The 21,746-nt window shown below is 43.3% G+C and overlaps 1 protein-coding gene across 1 annotated transcript in view; it reads right to left on the reverse strand.

Annotated features, from left to right (window-relative positions):
* The window catches only part of LOC126252326 (dynein axonemal assembly factor 4-like), a 130,992-nt gene that overhangs the window by 49,408 nt on the left and 59,838 nt on the right, over window positions 1-21,746 (reverse strand). Inside the window, exon 4 of the mRNA XM_049953213.1 lies at window positions 7,652-7,917. Within this exon, the coding sequence (XP_049809170.1) occupies window positions 7,652-7,917 (266 nt within the window). The remainder of the gene's footprint in view (window positions 1-7,651; window positions 7,918-21,746) is intronic.

Genomic DNA, 21,746 nt, shown 5'->3' on the forward strand with positions numbered 1-21,746 from the left:
CCATTTCTAAGGGGCTTGAAAGGACACTGATCTGACAACATTGAAAAGTCAAGAAAAAAATGAGGGAGAAGCTGTCAGCCATTTTTAAAGATGACTACAAAAAATGCTTTGAACAGTGGAAGCACTAGTGGGACAAATGTATTAGTTGTAATTTTGAAGTATTTTGAGTTTCCCTGCTTCTTGGGCTTTGGAATAGTAGAGATTCCGAGACGAGCTGTAAGAGGTGGGTTTGGTCAACTTCTACATGCATTAATTTTGTCAGTACAGTTTGCATCCTGTTTTCTCACTTGATTATACTAGGTTTCTACTAAACTTTTTAAATGTCCTCTTTTTTAATAAAAATGGAATGGACACTCTACTCTGCAGATATGTCAGTTATATTAAAAGAGTGAATGGGAAGTTGCAGATTCATATTTTTCAGCTGAGGAAAGAAAAACATATTGTACTAAACAGGAAGATCTTAATGACTTAATTAGACAGGTTGGTTCACCAAGTCAAAGGGTGAACTTCTGACATCAATATTGAAGCAGTGGAACTTTTTAGATAAAAGTATGCAAGTGTCATAACAGAAAAAGTGTCACAAAGTTTTTTTCTAGTTTCCTTTCTTATCAAAATGACCTATGTTTCTGCCACAATGTGACTGGTCTGTTTGATGCTACCAGAATAGATTTCAATCCAAATGAGTGATGTCTGTTCATAGACAGCACATCAAAAAGGCTCAAAGCTGTTTTATTTCTTAACGGGAACAAATAACCATCTCTTTTTCTGGTTCATTCAGTTCATTTAAAGGAAAATCCAGCAAATATGATGAATATCAATGGAAGGAAACAGAAAACTTTAAAATGCTGAGATTTCTGAATGGTCTCCAAGTGGTTTTACTGATTTTCCCTGCTTTTTTTTGGCTTTGGGATAGCAGAGATACTGAGGCAAGCTGTAGGAGGTGTGACTGGTCAAAGAGAAATGAATTCTGTGTGGAAAAAAATAATGTCAAGTTGGAACCACTGCAGACCCAACAAAGGTGCTGATGGGACTGTTACAGACAAAGCTGGGCCTAATGAAGTAGTTTGTTAGAGGCCTGAATAAAGATTTGGTAAACTACAAATAACTGCTAGGCTTGTTTTGCAAACTATCTGAGGCAAAGATCAAGGTGGTGTGTTTGTGTCACCACAGGTAAAGAAGGTCATGCTATGCAAGGAATTTCCAAAGCAATGCTGGCTGAGAAGGAGAAAGTTGCTTGGAATTGCTTTATAGCAGTAGTTCAAGGATTTTTGGGCAATTTGGGCAATTGTAAGCCCAGAAACTATCCACAAATGGTCAAGGCTATGGCGACAAAGTTCAGGGTAATGGGATGTAGGATGTTCTTCGAAGGCCATATTCTTGACATTCATCTAAATAAGCTCAAAGAGAGGGTTTTTTGCGCAAATGCACTGTGAGGCACAATGTTAAAACAGCAGCTAAAAAGACAACACTATAAAAGGCACATTAACAGGCAAGGGATTAAAAGGAAACAGCATAATCAAATGTCCTTACACAGGTTTGTCAAGCGGATAAAACGAAGAACGCGAGCAGCTGCTCCTAGGTCATCTGCTAAAATTTCATCCAGAGTACATGGCAGGCCAAGATCAATGCGCAGTGTATTAAAATTCAGAGAGGACACTAAAATGTGGCGTACCGTCAGCACTTGCCCACATGGGCAGAATGGCACCGGCGCAGCTGTCAGCAGATGGCAGTGGCTGAACTGGCAGTGTCCAATCCATAACTGGGCCAAAACGACCTCCTCCCACCGAGAAGGGCGTGAAGAGGTTGTCCAAGCCATGGGGAGAGGTTTCAAGGCCTGAAGCTTTTTGTCAGTAAGTGTAGACCAATCGGCATGCCACAGCGATAAAATGCGCTGACAAATGACCCTGCTAAAGATCAGATGAAGGCACACAACAAGAAGCTGTCTGAGGTTGGAGGACCGCAGCCTTGGCCGCACCATCTGCAGCTTTGTTCCCAGGGATACCGACATGGCAAGGAAGCCACATAAAGGTAACCGGAGAACTGTCGTCTGCCAGCTGCTGAAGAGAGCGTTGGATCCGGTGCACGAAAGGGTGAACTGGATACGGATCACTGAGGCTCTGGATGGCGCTCAGGGAATCAGAGCAGATGACATAAGCAGAATGTCGGTGGCAGTGGATGTAAAGAACAGCCTGATAGATAGCTCAGCTGTGAAAACCGAACAATGGCCATGGAGCCAGTATTTGAAACTGTGTGCCCCAACAATAAAAGAACACCCGACACCGTCATTGGTCTTAGAGCCATCTGTATAAATGAAAATCGTATTAATGAACTTCGAATGAAGTTTGACAGACCACGAGCAGTATACCAAGGCTGGGGTAACCTCCTTTGGGAGCGAGCTGAGGTCACGGTTAACGTGAACCTGAGCCTGGAGCCAAGGTGGCGTTTGGCTCTCGCCCACTCTAAAGGTTGCAGGGAGTGAAAAATCAAGGTGCTGAAGGAGGCGATGAAAGTGAACTCCAGGGGGTAGCAGGGCAGATACATACAACCCGTATTGACGGTCGAGAGAGTCATCAAAAAAGGAACGATAAGACGGCTGGTCGGGCATTGATAATAGCCAACAAGCATACCGACAAAGCAGTATATCATGCCGGTAGGTTAGTAGCAATTCACCGGCTTCAGCATGAAGACTCTCGATGGGACTAGTATAGAACGCTCCGATCGCAAGACGTAACCCCCGATGTTGTATAGAGTTGAGGCGGCGTAAGATGGACGGCCGTGCAGAGGAGTATACAAAGCTCCCATAATCCAGCTTTGAGCGGACGATTGACCGATATAGGCAAAGTAGGATGGTTCAATCCGCTCCCCACGACGTACCACTGAGAACACGGAGGACATTTAGGGAAAGGGTACAACGGGCAGCTAAATATCACGCATGTGGAGACCAGCTAAGTTTCCTGTCAAATGTAAGACATAAAAATTTTGTTGTCTCCACGAATGGGAGAGCAACGGGACCAAGATGTAAGGACGGTGGGAGAAACTCTTTGTAGTGCCAGAAGTTAATACATACTGTCTTCTTGGCACAAAAATGGAAGCCATTGGCGCACTCCAGGAGTAAAGACGGTCAAGACAACACGGAAGACAGCGCTCCATGAAACATGTACACTGCGCGCTGAAGTAGATGGTAAAATCGTCCATGATACATCAGCTGGGAGGCAATCCATTATTGGATTGATCACTATGGCGAAGAGAGCGACACTCAAAACTGAGCCCTGTGGCACCCCATTCTCCTGGTGAAAGGCGCCGGACAGGACAGAACCCACACATACCCTGAACTGTCGATCCATTAAAAATGCATGAATAAAAAGAGGGTGGTGACCGCGAAGGCCCCATGTATGCATGGTGTGGAGAATGCCCGCCCTCCAACAGGTGTCGTAAGCCTTCTCTAAATCAAAGAACACAGCCACTGTCTGGTGCTTCTGCAAAAAGTTATTCATAATGAAGGTTGACAAGGTAACCAGATGGTCAGCAGCAGAGCGGCGCCTACGAAATCCACATTGTACATTGGTAAGTAGGCATCGAGTTTTTTGAGCAGCCAAACCAAACGAGAGTTAACCATTCGTTCCATCACCTTACAGACACAGCTGGTAAGGGAAATAGGTTGATAACTGGAAGGCAAGTGCTTGTCCTTCCCCGACTTAGGAATCGGTACAACAATAGATTCACGCCAGCATGTGGGAACATGACCCTCAATCCAGATGCGATTATAGGTACGAAGAAGAAAACCTTTACCTGCAGGAGAAAGGTTCTTCAGCATCTGAATATGAATAGAATCAGGCCCTGGAGCGGAGGACCGTGACCGGCAAGTGCACTTTTGAGTTCCAGCATCGTGAATGGGGCATTATAACTTTCATGATTCGAGGAGCGGAAGTTAGGTGGCCTTGCCTCCTCTGCCTGTTTTCGGGGGAGGAAGGCAGGGTGTTAATGAACGGAGCTCAAAACCTCTGCAAAAAATCGGCCGAAGGTATTGGAGACATCCTCAGGGGCCACACGGACATCATTCGTGACCGTCAAGCCAGAAACTGGTGAGCGGACCTTAGTGCCAGATAACCGGCGCAGGCTACCCCAGACAACAGGAGTAAAACTGTTGAAGGAGTTTGTGAAAGCAGCCCAGTTGGCTTTCTTGCTTTCTTTAATAACACGATGACACTGTGTACGTAATCGTTTATAATTATCACAATTCGCCATCGTAGGGTGGCATTTAAAGGTATGTAAAGCACGTCGACGAGCACGTAAAGCATCTCTACATGCTGTGGTCCACCAGGGAACCGGTACATGACGTGGAGAAGAAGCAGTATGAGGGATGGAATATTCAGCAGCAGTGAGAATGACTGCCGTGAGGTGTGCGACCTGATTATCGCAGCTTGTGAAGTTTTGATTCTGAAATGTTACCCTGGAAGAGAAGAGCCCCCAGTCTGCTTTGGAGATGTTCCAACTAGTTGAACATGGAGATGGGGTATGATGAAGGAGACGGATAACACAAGGGAAGTGGTCGCTCGAATATATATCAGAAAGAGCGTACCACTCAAACTGGTGTGCAAGTTGGGTAGTACATATAGAGAGGTCTAAATGGGAATAGGTGTGAGTTCTGTCCGAAAGAAAAGTAGGGGCGCCAGTATTGAGGCAGACAAGATTGAGGTGGTTGAAAAGGTCTGCTAACAGGGAGCCTCTCTGGCAGGATGCTGGAGAGCCCCAAAGGGGATGGTGGGCATTGCAGTCAACAAAAATGCCTGCCTGCAGGTCGGTGTGCAATGTGATGGGATAGTAGTAGATATCATCCCGGGTCAGCAACATAACTCCTCCATGAGCCGGAATACCTTCCACAGGGGGTAGGTCAAAACGCACAGAGGCATAGTGTGCCAAGTCAATTCGATCGCATGGGCGTAGCTTCGTTTCCTGGAGAGCTACTACGAGTGGACAGTGCAAGCATAGCAGCAACTTTAAGTCCTCTTGGTTGGAGTGAATGCCACGAATATTCCAATGTAGAAGTGCCATTCTGAGAAGAAAAAGAAAAAGGAGAAGCAAGAAGGGGTCACTTTGAAGGCCGCTGAGGGCCTGGCTTCGAGCGAGCACTGCTGACGCTATCAATAGGCGGAGAGTCATCGTCCATTTTTTCAATAGGTTTGTCAGCCACCGTGTTTAGATGGCCGGGAGGAGGAGCTTCCTCTGCTGGTGAACGGCCAGATGTTCGGCTACCAGCGGTGCGGCCAGGCAAAACAGATGACGGCCTGGGGCGGCTACGGTTGGGTGGCGCAGGAGAAGAAACACGCCGTGGCGGAGAAGGAGAACTTTGCTTCCTATGAGCCTTCTTGGAAGGTCGTTTAGTCAAAGTACTGGTCGATGGCTGGGAGTTCGGGGTACATAGGAAGTCTTCATGGGACAGTCCCTTCTTGAAGGCCCGTGCATCTGACTTCTGGCTCTTAGTCTTGGCAGAAGCTGACGAAGGTGCTTGTGTCTTAGGGGTGACGGGAGGAAGAGGAGACGGTGACTGGGCAATCTTAGCACTGGCCGAACGGACGACCGTAGCGCTAAAGGTCAGATCGCATGTCTGCATCGACACCTCACTGGTAGGCCGAGGAGAGGCAAGGACAGTACTGTATTTCCCTGCTGGGAGCAGTGTGGGCTTCCTACTAGCAAATAGCTTGTGAGCAGCCAAGGTGGACACTTTCTCTTTGACCCGAATTTCCTGTATACGGCGTTCATCCTTGTAGATGGGACAGTCGTGGAAGGATGCTGCATGGTCACCCTGACAGTTCACGCAACGAGAAGACGCCCTCATGGGCGTCCCTGCGACAAATGACGCATTTAGCCGCATTAGAACAAGACTGGCGGGTGTGATAAAAACATTGACACTGGTAGCAGTGCGTAGGTGTCAGGACATAGGGGCGAACAGAAATAACCTCATAGCCTGCTTTGACGCGCGATGGCAAATGAACACTATCAAAGGTCAAGAAAAGTGTCCAGGTCGGTACAAGGTCACTGTTGACCTTTTTCTTGACCCTATGGACAGCCGTCATGTCCTGCTCAGCGAGGATTGACTGAATATCCTCGTCAGTCAATCCGTCGAGTGAGCTAGTAGATACCATACCATGCGACGAATTCAAAGTGCGGTGAGCCTCCACATGGACAGGGAACGTGTACAAGAGTGTGGCCCGAAGGAGTTTTTGTGCCTGAAAGGCGCTCTCAGTTTCCAACAACAAGGTACCGTTATGCATCCTGGTGCAAGATCTGACAGGTCCGGCTATGGCATCTGCGCCCTTCTGAATAACGAAAGGGTTGACAGATGAAAAATCCTTTCCGTCCTTAGATCTAGAAACTACGAGGAACTTTGGAGCAGGCAGTAGTACTTTTGTCACTGGTGGCTGGTCAAGTTTCCGTTTTTGGCGAGAAGTCGAGAGAGAAGAAGAAGAAAAATCCATTGCGGATGAATCCCCCATGATTGCCAGCATCTCCGATGACCCGCTCCTTCCTTGTGGGGACCTTCTCAGAGGGCCCTCCCGCCTTAGGTGAATGTTTACACCTCAGGTCACACCTCCCGAGAAACAGACGGAGGGACCAATCGGCATGGTCAGAAGGTGTCAGCTCAGGCAATCACCCCTCCCTGGGCCTGGCCTTTATCAGGGGGTACATGCGTGCCTTACTAGTCTACCCAGGGTGGGAAATTACGCGTTACCCCATCACCGGCTATGCATGCAAACATGTGGGTCGGCCTTCAGGCATGCACAGGGTGGAAAGAAGAATAGGAAAAAAAAGGGAGAGAGGGAGAGAAAGGACAGACTGTCTCAAATGCCGAGGTGGAGACCACAGAGTGGACAAGAAGGCAAGGAGAAGAAGGCAAGGAGAAAAAGGCAAGGTAAAAAGTAAGGAAGACAGTGAGAGAGGGAGAAGGACAAAGAAAGGAAACAAACAAAGGAAGGAAGAAACCAGAATAAGCGAAAAATGACCACAAATGTAAGTAGTTGAACCGTCCGTCTCTGGAAGCATGCGCAAACTACCCCCTAGAGGGGGAGGGACTCCTTTTAATCGCCTCTTACAACAGGCAGGAATACCTCGGGCCTATTCTTACCCTAGACCTGCAGGGGGGAAGCTCAAAGAGCACATACATATTGGCATACTCCTGAGAGCAAGGGGAATTCTTCCACCAAGATATACTGGATTTTGAACATTGTTGTCAAGAATAGTGTAATGAAAATATAAGGAAGGCTATACCTAGGGGTTGGTCAATGAAACCCAAGGACAAAAACAATGTCATGTAGTCCCCAATAGGCAATTACAGCAGCTTCTCTCTTGCACCTAACAAATCAAAATACTATTCTTAAATGAACTGTCTTTTCCATTAACACCAGTAAGTATATCTGTCTTGTTTGTCTTATTGTTAACTAACTACGAACCAACCACTAGTTGCAAAAATTAAATATGGATGACTGATTTTCTTTTTAAGGGTTCATGCCTGCCCTGCAGCTAATGTCACTTTTTCTGCCGCATTCAATGTAAAATTCTGTACAGAATGTGAGTGCACTGCATTGCACAGATCTGATTGAATGAATTAGACAAGCTAACTTTTACATCCATTATTTTTGTTTGAGCATCTTACCTCCTGCTCTTCTTTTTCCTGAGACTCTCTTTTGGGAGTTGGAAACACCCTAGGAGTAAAACTAACATGAATTTTCCCGGGTTGTCTTGGTGCTGGCTTTGGTATATCACTGCGGAAAATTTTCTTTGAGTTAGCTTCTTTATATTCTTTTTCATCAGAAACATTTTTATTGTTAATGCATTTTTTATCTTTGCTTTCACCTTTTACAAAAAATTTTTGTTTAGTAGTCCGTTCTTTTATACTGTTCAACTGTTTTTTCTTACTTGCTGAAAAATATAGAGCAGTATTTAAAATTACTACACAAGACAAATAACCTTGTGTTCTTACTATACTGGAATGATGTCAACCTACATTAGGAGTCTTAAGTCAACATTTGTTATTCATTATTAAGTAGTACACAGTATCACATTTAGTTTCAGATCCAGGAGCTAACAAATTAATACAAACAATAAGGCTATAGCCTAACAAAAATGTGTATTTTCTTTATAAGGAAACAATTATAAATAATGAAGTGTGTATTTTTTATTTAAAACTAGCTTTTACCTGTGACTTCATACATGTGCATCCTGAACCCGCATGGATTTTAAAAAATCCTGAAGCTTATTATCAGTGAGAAAAACATATGTAAAAGACTGAAGGTGAAGCTGTCAAAATGGTGCAATGGTAAAGAATTGATGTATTTGCAAGAACAGATACAAATAATTGAAGTATGGAATATCAAAAAACCTGAATAGGGGGACAGCCTTGTGTTGTATTTAAAGGAATTACAAAAATTAAAAATAAATCTTTATATACAACATTTGATGTTTTGCCCATAGGAGCCATTATAAACATGCCATCTGAGCTAGTGAATCACACACAAGCTACATAGAGTTGTCTATGTGAGAAACAGTTCATCCTGAGGTTGATGCTGAGAGCTCAGTGCATCTGTCCTTGCAATTTGTTGATGGTCATTGTGAAGCATATGCTCATGGTAAACTGCATGCATTTGAACTGGAGAGGGAAACTGTTGGGAATGAGGGGTATGTGAGGTATGAAACTATTTCATCAGCTTTACAGCCCATGACAATGTCAGCTTCTATAATGTTGTTACAAAATGACAGCACTTAAATGTGAGTTCCATTACACAGCTTTGGAGGGGTTATGTTCTGAAGCAGCATAATCGGAAGACCCACTTTCAGAACAGTGTTATGTGTGGGGAGTCTGGATGCAGCAAGGGAGTTGAGAAACACTACTGGATAATAGATAGGATTGGTATGATCCAGAACTGTATTTATGGACCAATATACCACCTCATTCCCATCAATTTTTTCCAAAATGCCGTGGTTTATAGCAGCTACTTAATCATTTGGATGTCAGTGTTGCTTGTTCACAAAACCAATAATTCTTGTGACTTGTTGTTTGGGATACATCTCCACAAATGAAATGAATAAGCTCCTCCACTGAAGGAACAATTAAACAAACACTCTCTGACAAAGGCACTAATCCATTAAGTTTGGGCAATATAAGCTTGTCAATGTTTAATAAAATGTCCAAGAATTCTTGCACACGGGGATTGCCACCTTCCTGAGTCCTCACCAAAAAGTGTTACAATAGTGGATGTTCTTCACTTAATAACTCTGTCAATGGCTCTGGTGAGTCTTGTATTCTTTCCAGGCGAACTTTGTCAGATGAACAGCAGATTCCCTTGGGTTCTCCATGCTACTTCAAAACATGGCAATGAATGTATATTTCATTCATATAGTCAAGCTGAGAAAAACTTATATACGTTATTACTGAATCATAGTCAAATTCACTTTTCTCTACTTCTAGCCATGGCAGCTGCTCAGGATTGTACATCATCAACTTGTCATCATCATTGACTGACAGCCTAAGAATGGCATCACTTAGTCAGTCTTCCTCTAACTGCAAATGTCTCACTGGATTGTGTTAGTTGCACTTTCTATAAATGACTCCTTTCTTGTTTCAAGTGATGGTAGTGGCTCTGAGTAGCAGACAGACAAAGCTCATGATACTCATCTGTCTTCAAAAGCTGAATTTTCATGGAGACTATGCTCAGCAGACAAACGAAACTCCTGTTGCTCATCTGTCTCCAAAAGCCCTCAATTTTTATGGTGATTATGCTCAGTGAACAAACGAAGCTCATGTTGTTCTTCTGTCTCCAAAAGACATGAACGTTCATGGTGGCAATGCTCAGCAGGCAAATGAAGCTTGTGCTGCTCTTTTGTCTGCAAAATTACAAAATATCATGACAGCTCTGGTCAGCTGATAAAAAAAGCTTGTGCTGCTCATCTGTCTCCAATAGCTGCAAAATTTCATGATGGCTATGGTCAGCAGATAAATGTGCTTCTCTTTCCTGGTGCATTTCAAGAGAAAGTGAGATTTCATGACAGGTGCAATCACTGGCCAAATGCAGTTTCCATTCGGAAATGGTCTCTACAGATTGGGAAGTCTCATGGTGCCTAAGAGATCAGAGTATTATCAAATCTCACATTCTTCCTGAGTCTCCACACTACAAGCTGCAGTGTGGTGAGATTGGCCTGCACTCAAATGACATTCACATTCTACATTATTCTCTACAGACTACAATGCAGCATTACAGGATATATTAGCATTCAAAGATGATTAGAATTCACAAGAAGTCTCTTGAGATTGGGGTGATGCAATTCTAGAATACTGTGGTGCTACACACTCTTCACATTATTATTCACTTACTGTTCATCTTCTCAGACGTGTTCATTTGGCTAAGAAAAGTTAAGATTATTTTCGGGAAGACATTATTACTACTCGACAAACTTATCGAAGATAATAGCTATATCAATTGCAGAATGAATTCTAGAATGACAGAAGTTAGGTGAATGAAGCCACTAATACGAAATCACAACAATTGCATCACTTCACTTATATCAATAAGACACGATGAAAACCTCTGAAGCAATGCAAGAAAGTGATTTTTATTGTCAACATGACAAACTTATCAATGATAATAGTAGCATCAATTTGACAAACTTAAAAGTAACAGTTACACTGATTCAAGAATGAATTCAAGAATGTCTATGGATAAAAGGATTAAACTATTAAGATTATTATTCTGATGATAAAATGTTCCCAAATACTACTTTTTACAGATTCCATCATTTCTATCCTGGTTTATTTAGTTTCGATGTATAAAAGTTCTGCTGTCCCAGATTATATATATATATATATATATATATATATATATATATATATATATATATATATATATGTGTGTGTGTGTGTGTGTGTGTGTGTCTGCTCGTGTCTGTGTATGTGCGGATGGATATGTGTGTGTGTGAGAGTGTATACCTATCCTTTTTTCCCCCAAGGTAAGTCTTTCCGCTCCCGGGATTGGAATGACTCCTTACCCTCTCCCTTAAAACCCACATCCTTTCATCTTTCCCTCTCGTTTCCTCTTTCCTGATGAGGCAACAGTTTGTTGCGAAAGCTTGAATTTTGTGTGTATGTTTGTGTTTGTTTGTGTGTCTGTCGACCTGCCAGCACTTTCATTTGGTAAGTCACATCACCTTTGTTTTATATATATATCTATATAGATATATATAAGCACAGGTATACACTCGCACACACATACATATATGTGTGTGTTTGTTATTGTTTCTATCAACGTACCAACGCTTTCGTTTGGTAAGTTACATCATCTTTGTTTTTAGATATATTTTTCCCACGTGGAATGTTTCCCTCTATTCCCATTCCTGATGTCCAGGCAGAGCTTCAAGGAATCCTCAGAACCTTAGGCCCCCTACAAAACCTTTCACCTGACTCCATCAACCTCCTGACCCCACCGACACCCCGCACCCCTACCTTCTACCTTCTTCCTAAAATTCACAAACCCAATCATTCCGGCCGCCCCATTGTAGCTGGTTACCAAGCCCCCACAGAACGTACCTCTGCCTATGTAGATCAACACCTTCAACCCATTACATACAGTCTCCCATCCTTCATCAAAGACACCAACCACTTTCTTGAACACCTGGAATCCTTATCCAATCTGTTACCCCCGGAAACCATCCTTGTAACCATTGATGCCACTTCCTTATACACAAATATCCCACACATCCAGGGCCTCGCTGCGATGGAGCACTTCCTTTCACGCCGATCACATGCCACTCTACCTAAAACCTCTTTCCTCATTACCTTAGCCAGCTTCATCCTGACCCACAACTTCTTCACTTTTGAAGGCCAGACATACCAACAATTGAAGGGAACAGCCATGGGTACCAGGATGGCCCCCTCATACGCCAACCTATTTGTGGGTCGCTTAGAGGAAGCCTTCTTGGTTACCCAGGTCTGCCAACCCAAAGTTTGGTACAGATTTATTGATGACATCTTCATGATCTGGACTCACAGTGAAGAAGAACTCCAGAATTTCCTCTCCAACCTCAACTCCTTTGCTTCCATCAGATTCACCTGGTCCTTCTCCAAATCCCATGCCACTTTCCTTGATGTTGACCTCCATCTGTCCAATGGCCAGCTTCACACGTCCGTCCACCTCAAACCCACCAACAAGCAACAGTACCTCCATTATGACAGCTGCCACCCATTCCACATCAAACGGTCCCTTCCTTACAGCCCAGGTCTTCGTGGCAAACGAATCTGCTCCAGTCCAGAATCCCTGAACCATTACACCAACAACCTGAAAACAGCTTTCGCATCCCGTAACTACCCTCCCAACCTGGTACAGAAGCAAATAACCAGAGCCACTTCCTCATCCCCTCAAACACAGAACCTCCCACAGAAGAACCCCAAAAGTGCCCCACTTGTGACAGAATACTTTCCGGGACTGGATCAGACTCTGAATGTGGCTCTCCAGCAGGGATACGACTTCCTCAAATCCTGCCCTGAAATGAGATCCATCCTTCATGAAATCCTCCCCACTCCACCAAGAGTGTATTTCCGCTGTCCACCTAACCTTCGTAACCTCTTAGTTCATCCCTATGAAATCCCCAAACCACCTTCCCTACCCTCTGGCTCCTACCCTTGTAACCGCCCCCGGTGTAAAACCTGTCCCATGCACCCTCCCACCACCACCTACTCCAGTCCTGTAACCCGGAAGGTGTACACGATCAAAGGCAGAGCCACGTGTGAAAGCACCCACGTGATTTACCAACTGACCTGCCTACACTGTGAAGCTTTCTATGTGGGAATGACCAGCAACAAACTGTCCATTCGCATGAATGGACACAGGCAGACAGTGTTTGTTGGTAATGATGATCACCCTGTGGCTAAACATGCCTTGGTGCATGGCCAGCACATCTTGGCACAGTGTTACACCGTCTGGGTTATCTGGATACTTTCCACTAAAACCAACCCGTCAGAACTCCGGAGATGGGAACGTGCCCTTCAGTATATCCTCTCTTCTCGTTATCCACCAGGCCTCAACCTCCGCTAATTTCAAGTTGCCGCCACTCATACCTCACCTATCTTTCAACAACATCTTTGCCTCTGTACTTTCGCCTCGACTGACATCTCTGCCCAAACTCTTTGCCTTTACAAATGTCTGCTTGTGTCTGTGTATGTGCAGATGGATATGTGTGTGTGGTGAGTGTATACCTGTCCTTTTTTCCCCCTAAGGTAAGTCTTTTCGCTCCCAGGATTGGAATGACTCCTTACCCTCTCCCTTAAAACCCACATCCTTTCGTCTTTCCCTCTCCTTCCCTCTTTCCTCATGAAGCAACCGTTGGTTGCGAAAGCTTGAATTTTGTGTGTATGTTTATGTGTCTATCAACCTGCCAGCGCATTCGTTTCATAAGTCACATCATCTTTGTTTTTAGATATATTTTTCCCACGCGGAATGTTTCCCTCTAAATATATAAAAACAAAGATGATGTGACTTACCAAACGAAAGTGCTGGCAGAGCCATGTGTGAAAGCACCCACGTGATTTACCAACTGACCTGCCTACACTGTGAAGCTTTCTATGTGGGAATGACCAGCAACAAACTGTCCATTCACATGAATGGACACAGGCAGACAGTGTTTGTTGGTGATGATGATCACCCTGTGGCTAAACATGCCTTGGTGCATGGCCAGCACATCTTGGCACAGTGTTACACTGTCCGGGTTATCTGGATACTTTCCACTAAAACCAACCAACTTTCGTTTGGTAAGTCACATCATCTTTGTTTTTAGATATATTTTTCCCACGTGGAATGTTTCCCTATATATATATATATATATATATATATATATATATATATATATAAACAAAGATGATGTGACTTACCAAACGAAAGCGCTGGCATGTCGATAGACACACAAACAAACACAAACATACACACAAAATTCAAGCTTTCGCAACAAACTGTTGCCTCATCAGGAAAGAGGGAAGGAGAGGGAAAGACGAAAGGATGTGGGTTTTAAGGGAGAGGGTAAGGAGTCATTCCAATCCCGGGAGCGGAAAGACTTACATTAGGGGAAAAGAGGACGGGTATACACTCGCACACACACACATATCCATCCACACATATACAGACACAAGCAGACATATTTAAAGACAAAGAGTTTGAAACTCTTTGTCTTTAAATATGTCTGCTTGTGTCTGTATATGTGTGGATGGATATGTGTGTGTGTGCGAGTGTATACCCGTCCTCTTTTCCCCTAATGTAAGTCTTTCCGCTCCCGGGATTGGAATGACTCCTTACCCTCTCCCTTAAAACCCACATCCTTTCGTCTTTCCCTCTCCTTCCCTCTTTCCTGATGAGGCAACAGTTTGTTGCGAAAGCTTGAATTTTGTGTGTATGTTTGTGTTTGTTTGTGTGTCTATCGACGTGCCAGCGCTTTCGTTTGGTAAGTCACATCATCTTTGTTTTTAGATATATTTTTCCCACGTGGAATGTGTCTCTCTCTCTCTCTCTCTCTCTCTCTCTCTCTCTCTCTCTCTCTCTCTCTATATATATATATATATATATATATATATATATATATATATATATACACTCCTGGAAATTGAAATAAGAACACCGTGAATTCATTGTCCCAGGAAGGGGAAACTTTATTGACACATTCCTGGGGTCAGATACATCACATGATCACACTGACAGAACCACAGGCACATAGACACAGGCAACAGAGCATGCACAATGTCGGCACTAGTACAGTGTATATCCACCTTTCGCAGCAATGCAGGCTGCTATTCTCCCATGGAGACGATCGTAGAGATGCTGGATGTAGTCCTGTGGAACGGCTTGCCATGCCATTTCCACCTGGCGCCTCAGTTGGACCAGCGTTCGTGCTGGACGTGCAGACCGCGTGAGACGACGCTTCATCCAGTCCCAAACATGCTCAATGGGGGACAGATCCGGAGATCTTGCTGGCCAGGGTAGTTGACTTACACCTTCTAGAGCACGTTGGGTGGCACGGGATACATGCGGACGTGCATTGTCCTGTTGGAACAGCAAGTTCCCTTGCCGGTCTAGGAATGGTAGAACGATGGGTTCGATGACGGTTTGGATGTACCGTGCACTATTCAGTGTCCCCTCGACGATCACCAGTGGTGTACGGCCAGTGTAGGAGATCGCTCCCCACACCATGATGCCGGGTGTTGGCCCTGTGTGCCTCGGTCGTATGCAGTCCTGATTGTGGCGCTCACCTGCACGGCGCCAAACATGCATACGACCATCATTGGCACCAAGGCAGAAGCGACTCTCATCGCTGAAGACGACTCGTCTCCATTCGTCCCTCCATTCGCGCCTGTCGCGACACCACTGGAGGCGGGCTGCACGATGTTGGGGCGTGAGCGGAAGACGGCCTAACGGTGTGCGGGACCGTAGCCCAGCTTCATGGAGACGGTTGCGAATGGTCCTCGCCGATACCCCAGGAGCAACAGTGTCCCTAATTTGCTGGGAAGTGGCGGTGCGGTCCCCTACAGCACTGCATAGGATCCTACGGTATTGGCGTGCATCCGTGCGTCGCTGCGGTCCGGTCCCAGGTCGATGGGCACGTGCACCTTCCGCCGACCACTGGCGACAACATCGATGTACTGTGGAGACCTCACGCCCCACGTGTTGAGCAATTCGGCAGTACGTCCACCCGGCCTCCCGCATGCCCACTATACGCCCTCGCTCAAAGTCCGTCAACTGCACATACGGTTCACGTCCACGCTGTCGCGGCATGCTACCAGTGTTAAAGACTGCGATGGAGCTCCGTATGCCACGGCAAACTGGCTGACACTGCCGGCGGCGGTGCACAAATGCTGCGCAGCTAGCGCCATTCGACGTCAACACCGCGGTTCCTGGTGTGTCCGCTGTGCCGTGCGTGTGATCATTGCTTGTACAGCCCTCTCGCAGTGTCCGGAGCAAGTATGGTGGGTCTGACACACCGGTGTCAATGTGTTCTTTTTTCCATTTCCAGGAGTGTATATATATATATATATTTATGGGGAAATACTCTTATCAAAAATCTCTAAAAGTTCTGGACTAATTTACTTCAGATTTTTGCATCATACTCTGCTGATCTTTGGGACAGACATGGGCTATACACTTTTTAACATATAACTGGATGTGTGATATGTAAAGAGGAAATGGTACCAAAACATAAAAATTTTCTTGGCCAATTTATTTCAAATTTTTACACAATACTCTAACAATCATATGGGTATTGGCTACATATTTTTTAATATACGTAATATATAATTATATATGTAGTATACAATGGGGAAACGTTGTTACGAAAATCTTGAAAATTTTTATAGGCTACTCTAACGAATGCTTGGATAGACATAGCTTAGACATTTTTGATGTATACAGTATATAAGTATATATGTAATATATATAAAAAATACAGGGTGTTTATAAATTACTATCGGGGTTTTAACACTTTATAATATTTATTATATTAAACTTACAGTTATAAATGATATATCAAATGAAAGAGCAACTCAGTTTTACCAAGAACCTTATAAATGTTCAATGTGAGCACCATTTGTCACATGGCACACATCAAGTCTATAGCCGAGTTCTTCTCAAACGTTGATAAGTGTGTCTTCAGTGATTGTAGCAACAGCTGCTTCAATCCGGTTTCTTAATTCAGGGTGGTCTGCTGATAATGGAGGCATGTACACACGATCCTTGATGAAGCCCCAAAGGAAAAAATCGCATGGCGTTAGGTTGGGTGAACGTGGAGGCCATGCAAAACAAGCCCTGTCATTGGGCCCCTTGTGGTCTATCCAGCACTTGGGTATAGTAAAGTTCAACCAATCGCGTACTTCGCTATGCCAGTGAGGTAGCACACTATCTTGCTGGAAAATGAAATTCTCTGGGTCACCTTCTTCTGACTGAAGGAAGAGAAGTTGCTCTAGTGTATCAAGGTAAGAAGTGCCAGTTACAGTAGGTTCACCAAAAAAGAAAGACCCATAAACTTTCCACTGGGATACGGCACAAAAAACAATCACTTTAGGGGAATCTCGTTGCATTTGGACCACCTCGTGAGGATCTTCTTAGCCCCAGATGCACACATTGTGAGTGTTAACATGTCCACTAAGGTGAAACGCCAATTCATCACTGAAGGCAACATGTTCCAGAAAATCTTCATCGTCATGAAACAACATTCTGTTTGCGAAGTTGGTACATAAGCCATTGTCTGCTGGCTTTAGAGCCTGTAATAACTGTAAACGGTAAGGACATAGTTGTACGCATTTTCTTACAACTTTCCAAACAGTCGACACAGGAATGTGTAATTCATGACTAGCCTTCCGGATTGATTTCTTAGGGCTATGAGTGAATGACTCTCTCACTCACTCAACAGTCTCTTCACTAACTCTTCGTCACCTTGTGCTCTTCCCTTTACAAAGGCAGCTGGTATCTTCAAACTGATGATACCATCTATGAATGTTATTATCACTTGGAGGAACACAACCGAACTTCAGCCAGAATGCACATTGCGCAGTAACTACATATTCGGTCTTTGCAAACTGCAAAACACAAAACGCTTTCTGTTCACTAGTCGCCATCTTCGCTACTACCGCTGTCTAGCGCATTGTGGCGGAACCATTGTGCACTGTGCATGCACACTGGTGCCAAACACAACTGTTTGAGTTGCTCTTTCATTTGACATATCATTTATAACTACAAGTTTAATGTAATAAATATCATAAAGCATTAAAATCCCAATATTCATTTATAAACACCCTGTATTGAAAGGTTCTTGAAAGCGATACTTCAAATTTTTACACAATACTCCAATTAACATTCAGACAGACATACACTGTGCATATTTTTCATATGTAAATGTAATATATAAAGGGAAAACATTATTAACAAAAATCTTGAAAAAGTTCTTGAGCAATTTACTTCAAATTTTTACACACTACTCTAATGAACATTTGGATTGAAATAGTTTATATTTTAGATATTTGGACTGATATGGCTTCGATACTTTTTAAAGAACAATGTACAGGTTTTCTGTTAAAACTGATTCTGATGTAGAAAACCCTGTGCTGTACTCAACTGTGAAAATGTGTGATTTTCTTTTCTTTCCAATAGTCAGACACACTGTTTCTCCCATTTATGTTCTTTCTAATTACACATATTTTTAAAAAATTTGTATCAACAACAATACGTAATTTTCTTTTCTTCCTTGCATTTGGTTTCCATAGAAAACAGAAATGTTCTGTATATGGCTTGCCAGATTTTTTAATAAAATGTGAGTCTGCAATAACAATAAACAAGGTTTAAGATCAGAGAGAGGAGGGAAGAGGAGGTGGATAGAGAGAGGTGGGAACAGGAAATGGACATAGAGAGGGGGAAGATGGAGATGGACGAAGAGAAGTGAGAGGAGATGATGGAGAGAAAGGAGGGCAGGAAGAGATAGATAGGTGGATAGATAGATAGATAGATAGATAGATAGATAGATAGATAAGATAGATAGGTAGATAGAGAGTGAGAGTGAGAGAGAGAGAGAGAGAGAGAGAGAGAGAGAGAGAGAGAGAGAGAGGGTGGAGAGGTGATGGACAGAAAGGGGGGAAGGATGAGGAGATAGAGCAAGAGAGGATGAGGAGGAGATGGACAGAGAAAGGGAGGAGAAGGTGATTTGGATGTTTATCCAATTTCAGTACTTATTTAGTTCTGAACAAGACCGTTAAACAACTGAATTAAATAGCTCCAAATTTTCTTAAAGAGATGTTGGAATGCAGTTCTCCTTGCATTTTCTTTCTTTCTTGCTTGAGTTTTAATGTAACCAAATGGGGCAAAACAAAAAAGAAAATGATTTTTTGTTCAACCAGCCTAAGGGCACACTATTTTGTTTCACTTGCCATCTTGATAACTGATCACCATTATTCCATTCTGAAATGTATTCAGTAATTGGAACAAGATGCTACATCAAATACAGTATTTCAAAGTGAACAGCGTGTTCTTTTAATGGATGACTAATATTTTGTCCAGTAAGCTTATTTAAACCAAAATATAATAACCTTGTGCTGATGTATCAGTGCTCTCATGAATTTTTTTTAAAACAATCAGTGAGTCAAGAAGTATTTCCTGAAAGAGGTAACAACACCCATTACAAATGCGGAGATATGTGAATGAGGTCAAATTTTATTTATTTGTCCATTTATCCCTTGATCAATGTTTAGAGTGATATTTGATTTTACAATTTACAGTTACAGAGTAAATTACAATTTCAGCAATTACATTAATTCCCAATAGACCTACACAAACATGTTGTTGTTGTTGTTGTTGTGGTCTTCAGTCCTGAGACTGGTTTGATGCAGCTCTCCATGCTACTCTATCCTGTGCAAGCCTCTTCATCTCCCAGTACCTACTGCAACCTACATCCTTCTGAATCGGCTTAGTGTATTCATCTCTTAGTCCAGCTCTATGATTTTTACCCTCCACGCTGCACTCCAATACTAAATTGGTGATCCCTTGATGCCTCAGAACATTTCCTACCAACCGATACCTTCTTCTAGTCAAGTTGTGCCACAAACTCCTCTTCTACCCAATTCTATTCAATGCCTCCTCATTAGTTATGTGATCTACCCATCTAATCTTCAGCATTCTTCTGTAGCACCACATTTCGAAAACTTCTGTTCTCTTCTTGTCCAAACTATTTATTGCCCATGTTTCACTTCCATACATGGCTACACTCCACACAAATACTTTCCGAAACAACTTCCTGACACAAACATGTATTTATAAATAATGAATGAAAATAATGGCAAAACAAAGACTTTATTACTAATGTAATTCATGCAGTGCTTGAAAGTTGCTCAAACATAAGAAAATGTCTTGTGCACTTTTATGAAAAAGATATATTGCTACTCACTATAAAGATGATAGTTGAGTTGCAGACAGGCACAATGAAAAGACAGTCAGACGTTGAACTTTCAGCCAAAGCTATCTTCAGGAAGGAAACACATACAGATTCATACAACCAAGCACATACGCATGACCGCTAACTCTGGCCCAAATTCAACTGTGTCATCTACATCTACATCTACATCTATACTCCGCAAGCCACCTGACGGTGTGTGGCGGAGGGTACCTTGAGTACCTCTATCGGTTCTCCCTTCTATTCCAGTCTTGTATTGTTAATGGAAAGAAAGATTGTTGGTATGCCTCTATGTGGGCTCTAATCTCTCTGATTTTATCCTCATGGTCTCTTCGCGAGATATACGTAGGAGGGAGTGATATACTGCTTGACTCCTTGGTGAAGGTATGTTCTCGAAACTTCAACAAAATCCCGTACCCAGCCACTGAGCGTCTCTCCTGCAGAGTCTTCCACTGGAGTTTATCTATCATCTCCGTAACTCTTTCGCGATTACTAAATGATCCTGTAACCAAGTGCGCTGCTCTCCGTTGGATTTTCTCTATCTCTTCTATCAACCCTATCTGGTACGGATGCCACACTGGTGAGCAATATTCAAGCAGTGGGCGAACAAGCGTACTGTAACCTACTTCCTTTGTTTTTGGATTGCATTTCCTTACGATTCTTCCCATGAATCTCAGTCTGGCATCTGCTTTACCGACGATCAACTTTATATGATCATTCCATTTTAAATCACTCCTAATGCGTACTCCCAGATAATTTATGGAATTAACTGCTTCCAGTTGCTGACCTGCTATATTGTAGCTAAATGATAAGGGATCTTTCTTTCTATGTATTTGCAGCACATTACACTTGTCTACATTGAGATTTAATTGCCATTCCCTGCACCAGGCGTCAATTCGCTGCAGATCCTCCTGCATTTCAGTACAATTTTCCATTGTTACAACCTCTCGATATACCACAGCATCATCCGCAAAAGCCTCAGTGAACTTCTGATGTCATCCACAAGGTCATTTATGTATATTGTGAATAGCAACAGTCCTACGACACTCTCCTGCGGCACATCTTAAATCACTCTTACTACGGAAGACTTCTCTCCATTGAGAATGACATGCTGCATTCTGTTATCTAGGAACTCTTCAATCCAATCACACAATTGGTCTGATAGTCCATATGCTCTTACTTTGTTCAGTAAACGACTGTGAGGAACTGTACCGAACGCCTTGCGGAAGTCAAGAAACACGGCATCTACCTGGGAACCCGTGTCTATGGCCCTCTGAGTCTCGTGGACGAATAGCACGAGCTGGGTTTCACACGATCATCTTTTTCAAAACCCATGCTGATTCCTACAGAGTAGATTTCTAGTCTCCAGAAAAGTCATTATCCTCGAACATAATACGTGTTCCAAAATTCTACAACTGATAGACGTTAGAGATATAGGTCTATAGTTCTGCACATCTGTTTGACGTCCCTTCTTGAAAACGGGGATGACCTGTGCCCTTTTCCAATCCTTTGGAATGCTATGCTCTTCTAGAGGCCTACGGTACACAGCCTTTGCTTCCGCAGCAGTTTTCTAACTCGGTTGCTGTACCACGGTGACTCTTTTCCATCTCTTACGATCTTTTGTGTTGAGCCATCAGGTACTCTGAAATCTGTTTTTTGTCACTTTTGCTAAACAGAAAAATCTTCCTACCTTTTTTAATATTTCTATTTATGGCTGAAATCATTGATGCAGTAACCACTTTATGATAGCTGATTCCCTGTTCTGTGTTAACTGTTTCAAATAGTTCGGG

Source organism: Schistocerca nitens, chromosome 4, assembly GCF_023898315.1.
Source record: "Schistocerca nitens isolate TAMUIC-IGC-003100 chromosome 4, iqSchNite1.1, whole genome shotgun sequence".
Taxonomy (NCBI): domain Eukaryota; kingdom Metazoa; phylum Arthropoda; class Insecta; order Orthoptera; family Acrididae; genus Schistocerca; species Schistocerca nitens.